The 5580-nt window shown below is 48.6% G+C and overlaps 1 protein-coding gene across 1 annotated transcript; it reads left to right on the top strand.

Moving 5' to 3' along the window:
- Window positions 1–761: 761 nt before the first annotated feature.
- LOC115530725 (protein Tob1) lies at window positions 762–4234 on the top strand. Its single transcript, XM_030339446.1, has 2 exons — window positions 762–967; window positions 2001–4234. The coding sequence occupies exon 2, from the start codon at window positions 2180–2182 to the stop codon at window positions 3233–3235; it is 1056 nt and encodes a 351-aa protein (XP_030195306.1). The 5' UTR covers window positions 762–967; window positions 2001–2179; the 3' UTR covers window positions 3236–4234.
- Window positions 4235–5580: the final 1346 nt, after the last annotated feature.

The raw sequence follows: 5580 nt of genomic DNA, 5'->3' as shown, positions 1-5580 counted from the left end.
ACAGACCTTTTATTAACTTTTTACATAGATATATGATATTACAAAGATATATGATTTGAATAACAAAATAACATTTATAGAGTCGTACTACCTATTGTGCAATGCACCAAGTGCACACTATGTGGTGTGGGGAAATAGTCCTTGCTGACGTCTGTATTTTACTTAATGAAACCTAGTTGCGCGATACTGGTTCCCAAGCCGTCGTCATTAACATTATTAACATTATTAACGTGACGCTGTCACTGGGGAAGAGCCGCGGTACAGCCGCTGACAGGTGTGTCCCTCCGCGGGAGAGGATGCTTGCTGTCCGTAGGCTCTTCAGTGCAGAAGACATATCCACCAACCTTTCTTTACCTTTTTATCCTTTATTACTAATGATGAAGAAACACATTGCCCGGCTACTCAACGCATACATATACACCGTATATAACCTAGAAAATCTGCTTGATTCGATGATAGATAATTGTTGTCTTGTACTCAAAATAATGACGTTATGATTTCGACAAAAACAGAACCCACCAGCCAACGACCTCTCGTGATAAAGTAGTCCGACACCCATGAAAGGTGAACCACTACCGTAAACAGAGCCCTTCTCGCGACTGACTCGGGGTCTGGTTCAATCAAAACTCGGGCTGACGACTATGCTAATGACGAAGGGCCCGTTCAGCCAATAGTGTGTGGGTACGGGGTGTTGACCTCTGCAAGCCTTCTCACCGCCCACTGGTTGTCCGTGGCGGAGGGATACTATATAATCAAGCCGCTCCGGGATCCAGAGGACAGAGTTGTAGAAACTCCCAGGCAGTGGGAGACAGCTGGTTGAGTGTCTGGATTTAAACACAAGATAAAACACCTTATTTAAGGACCTTCCTCGTCGAGACACGACGACAGACACGCAGCCGAACGTTTAGTACCCGTGTTTATTCCCGAGGTGGACCGTGAAGAAGGAGAGGCTGTCGTGGATGTCAATGTAAGTTCGTTTTCCCCTCCACCTTGATGTGTTCGCATGATCGCCCTGACATCGACCGGGTTAAATATTAAACGTTCACCGAATGCAATATTTAACCACCAAGCCTGCGATCCGTCGGGTGACGCCTGAACCAATGCCCCTTCAGGTGGGCAGATCTGGGATCCGATCAGAGCTGGTATCGATCCCCCTCCGTTCGTTCTGCACACGCAGATCCCTGGCATCACGTTTAAGTCTGACTTAAGTCGGTTTTCGTCGATGTCAACGAAACGTTTCACTTATCTCTGTTGCCAGCTGGGCTGAGGTGGGCTGCATCGGGGCGGATCACACCCTCCATTCAGCCCACCACCATCGAGCTGGGAGCAGACCAGTATCGATGGGAAGAGCTATTTTATCATGACAACATCAAATACACCTCGGAGAAGGGTCCATCTTCAGGATTGCGATCGTGTTTTGATGATCATGATGATGATGACGATGTAACATAGCCACCGTGAAGCGGCCCCCCACCCAGTCGAAGCCGTGGGGGGAAGCGAGAGGAAAGGACTGGCTCCTCGCTTCTATTGACATTGGCAGGGGCGAGGAAAAAAAGACGTGGCGTCGCTGTGAAATACGTGACACGGGCGAAAATATTCACGTCAACGAAGATTCGCCTATTCCACTATTGACGTGATCACCGGACCCCACGCATCCCCCACACCCCACCCCGTCCCGAGTTCAACCATGGCTGCGTTTATCTGTCACACACGACCGCTAGGGAACACGCACTGCTGACACAATCTGAGTCAGTGGCCTGTGTTTATTTATAGCTGTTGATATTGCACAGCGGAGATACTGCTCTGCTGTTTGGACTGGGGGTAGCGACTCATGAATATAGATTGCTCGTAGCCTCGATCTTCAGCCCATTGCGATTGGAAGTCGACCATAATGGTGGACTAATTTGTTGGGTTTCGATTAAAAAACGTTTTGTTTCTGCCTCGTCATGTTTCGATTGTCATTCTAACGCGTCTCCTCCTCCTTTCCTCTTCTGTCGCAGGATTAAGATCCTGAGTCTGTCTCACGAAGGATATCCGTCCCTGCAACCACCCCCGCCAGGTTGGACTGTCCCCGATAAGCTGATCACCGCTGCCTTGGAGGTTTTTTGCGACGCTCTGGGAAACCTGACTTTTGTTTGTTTGCGACAACCCAAGAACCGACCTGCCCACGGACGCAGCTATGCAGCTTGAAATCCAAGTCGCCCTCAACTTTATCATTTCCTATTTGTACAACAAACTCCCGCGGCGGCGAGTCAACATCTTCGGGGAGCAGCTTGAGCGGCAGCTGAAGAACAAGTACGAGGGCCACTGGTACCCGGACAAGCCCTTTAAGGGCTCGGGGTACCGCTGCATCCACGTGGGCGAGAAGGTGGACCCCGTGGTGGAGCAGGCGGCCAAGGAGAGCGGCCTGGACCTGGAGGACGTCCGCAACAACCTGCCCCAGGACCTGAGCGTGTGGATCGACCCCTTCGAGGTGTCCTACCAGATCGGGGAGAAGGGCGCCGTGAAGGTGCTCTACGTGGACGACAACGGCGGCGGCGGCGAGAACGGCTCGGAGCTGGACAAGGAGATCAAGAACAGCTTCAACCCGGAGGCGCAGGTGTTCATGCCCATCAGCGACCCGGTGGGTGGCTCGTCAGAGTCCAGCTCCCCCTCGCCGCCCTTCGGCCAGTCGGCGGCCGTCAGCCCCTCCTTCCTGCCGCGCTCCGCCCAGCCGCTCACCTTCACCACCGCCACCTTCGCCGCCACCAAGTTCGGCTCCACCAAGATGAAGAGCAGCGGCCGCGGGAACAACAACAACAACAACGGTGGGGGCGGCGGGGGAAACAACAACAACAGCAGCGGCGGCGGCGGCAGCAGCGGCGGGGGCAGCAGTAGCAACAAGCCCTCGCCCACCTCCCCCACCAGCCACCTGGGCCTGAATGTCAACACACTGCTGAAGCAGAAAGCCATGTCCACCTCCATGCACTCGCTGTACGGCCTGGGGCTGGGCCCGCAGCAGAAGGCCTCGGCGCTGTCGCCCAACGCTAAGGAGTTTGTGTTCCCCAGCCTGCAGGGCCAGGGCAGCCCCGGGGAGGGTTCCCTGGGCCTGGGCCCCCTGCAGTACGGCACCGCCTTCGACGTGTTCTCGGCCTACGGCGGCCTCAACGACAAGTCGCTCATGGATGGCCTCAACTTCAGCCTGAGCAGCATGCAGTATTCTAACCAGCAATTCCAGCCGGTCATGGCTAACTGAGACGGGGCGCAACGGGCCGTTTATTTATGAATGGGCGGTGGCTCAAGTAGAAGGGAAAAACAAAGCGAAACCTGCACACTTAGAAGTTCAACGACTTGGTACTTTCAAGGAAACATGATGTCTAGTTTCAGTGAAGCGCATGTGCCCAAGGGTGTGCCCATCGCCGCGCCCCCTTGCGTTTGTTTCTGTTCGAGAGCTTGTCTTACAACAATGTCCAAGCTTGGTTACTTCAACATGCATCGTTGTTTTTCTTTTTTGACTTTTTGCCAACCAAGCACAAAATAATTTTTTTACAATGTCGACAAAATCGAAAAAACGACTCCAAAAAAGTGGGGAGAAAAAAAATACATACGAGCTTCGAGTTTTTGGCCTCTCACAGTATTTTACAGGCGGTAAGACGAAGCTGATTTTTATGAATTGGCACTACAAAGTGGGGTTACTTGGTCTTTTTCTAATTGTATAATTTAATTTAGTACAGAGTTTGTAAGATATCAGAGTATATATATTGTTTCTATGACATGGTGTTGCATTTATATCTTTTTACTACTCCAGTGATCTGTGATGGCTGCAGCAGCTTTTCCTTATGTTTTTCTTTTTTTAAAAGATAATTATGAAAGAAATCCATCTTTAAAAATACATAAAATATTCTACGGATTGTGTATAAAGTATCCCTTAGTGATGGACTTCAAGTGTAGGAATATTTGCTTTTCCCCCCCGAGAAGAATTGTATTTTCTGTTATGAGGTTAAATTTTGCTATACTCTGGACAAAATGTAATCGTATGAATATTAATTTTGTACGTACATTGTGCAATACTTGATAAAATACGGTATAACAAAGTATTTTGAGTCAGTGTCTTACATGTGAAGAGGGACTGAAATAGTTTATATTGTTAAGTTTGTATTAAATGCTTACAAATGATATGCTTGTCTTTATTTTTTTTAATTTCATATTTGCACCCTGGTCTTTTTAATAAAATAAACTACAGTTCTACATGATTCTATTGACTTGACTCTGTTGATTTATTGGGTGGGGAAATGTGATGGTGGTTAACCTCTTCATAGTACTGATGATTCTCTAGTATAGTTTGGTCCTTGCTTGGTTCATTGATTCAAACCAAGCTCAGTTTATTTTGTGTCCTCCAACCAACTGACAGATCCTGAGTCGCATGTCCTGCTGGCGTTCTTTTGGGTGACCCTAAACCTTTTTAAACCCGATACACCCCATACATCACAGCCCCTATTTCAGGGTCAGGGATGACTTTCTCCACACCAAGAATAGCTGCGGTGACATCATGGCCGTCGCATGTGTTTGGCCTTTAAACACGGGCCCAAACAAACAGGTGGGCTCTAAACATGCGTGTCCAGTCATGGCACCGAGCCGTAGTCACAGGACAGCTTCGTGAGGGCTTCAGTGGGCCGTAGGGCTGTCCTCAGGCTTCCCACTGTGTACCGAGTGGGCGTCTGTTGTTTGCAGGCTGATTATTAATGACAGTAGCGAGTCGGGGAGAGGCTGTTGTGTCTCCGGGCGTCGCTTTCATCAGGCGTGGGATTGCCAAGCGGCTGAGAATGCATGTTGTTTGACCGGATAAATTCAGCTCATACGTCACGTTTGCATTGCCGCAATAGGGCCTTGTTTTTGAGATCACATGAGACTCTTCTAAAAGGGACTTAAGGAGCAATACTGCTGCATAAACACCATTGTACCAGCTTTCAAAGTACTGCCAGTTCTTTTATTATTGCTGATTGATTATTTGCAAAACATTTCTGTGTAATATTTTTGCATTCATGTTTTTTTGTGTAACTCATTTCTCTATCCTATTATTTTCTTCTAGCAAATGTACAATTCATTCCCAGGATGCTGTCGTCCACACGTGAGGTATGTGAAATATTCTTTCAATTCAAAGGGTCCCGCACTGACCGTACATGCGACAAAGTGCTATTGTTTGTGCTGACTTTTCCAAACAATGGCTCGCATAGTTCCTTTCGTCGCCCACAATGGGAGGTGGCTCTAGGTGGTTCCGAAAGTGATCCCAGATACCTTTCATCGTGCTTCTATGCCATTCAAATTAGCGGTATTTGTTTGGAAAACTTCGAGCGGAACCGGTTCCTGATAGATTTGATGTAATTCTCTCAAAAAATGCTCTTGGTAAGACTCATAGCGTTCCTGAGGACGTCTAACCAGAACGACGATGCAAACCTATGATTCACCATGGTGACTGCTGGCTAATCGTTTTCTGCACAAGTCATATTTACACACACACGCGCCTGCACACGCACACAAACACCCACACACACACACTGTGTTAGCACACGTTTGAATTCAGCGTGTGGGTTTTTCAAAGTG

Source organism: Gadus morhua, chromosome 18 (assembly GCF_902167405.1).
Source record: "Gadus morhua chromosome 18, gadMor3.0, whole genome shotgun sequence".
Classification (NCBI taxonomy): Eukaryota; Metazoa; Chordata; class Actinopteri; order Gadiformes; family Gadidae; genus Gadus; species Gadus morhua.
Note: the sequence above shows the minus strand (reverse complement) of the source record. Positions and strands in the feature narration are given on the sequence as shown.

Coding starts and splice junctions, on each gene's coding strand:
- LOC115530725 (XM_030339446.1), top strand. CDS start 2,180: ATGCAGCTTGAAATCCAAGTCGCCCTCAACTTTATCATTTCCTATTTG.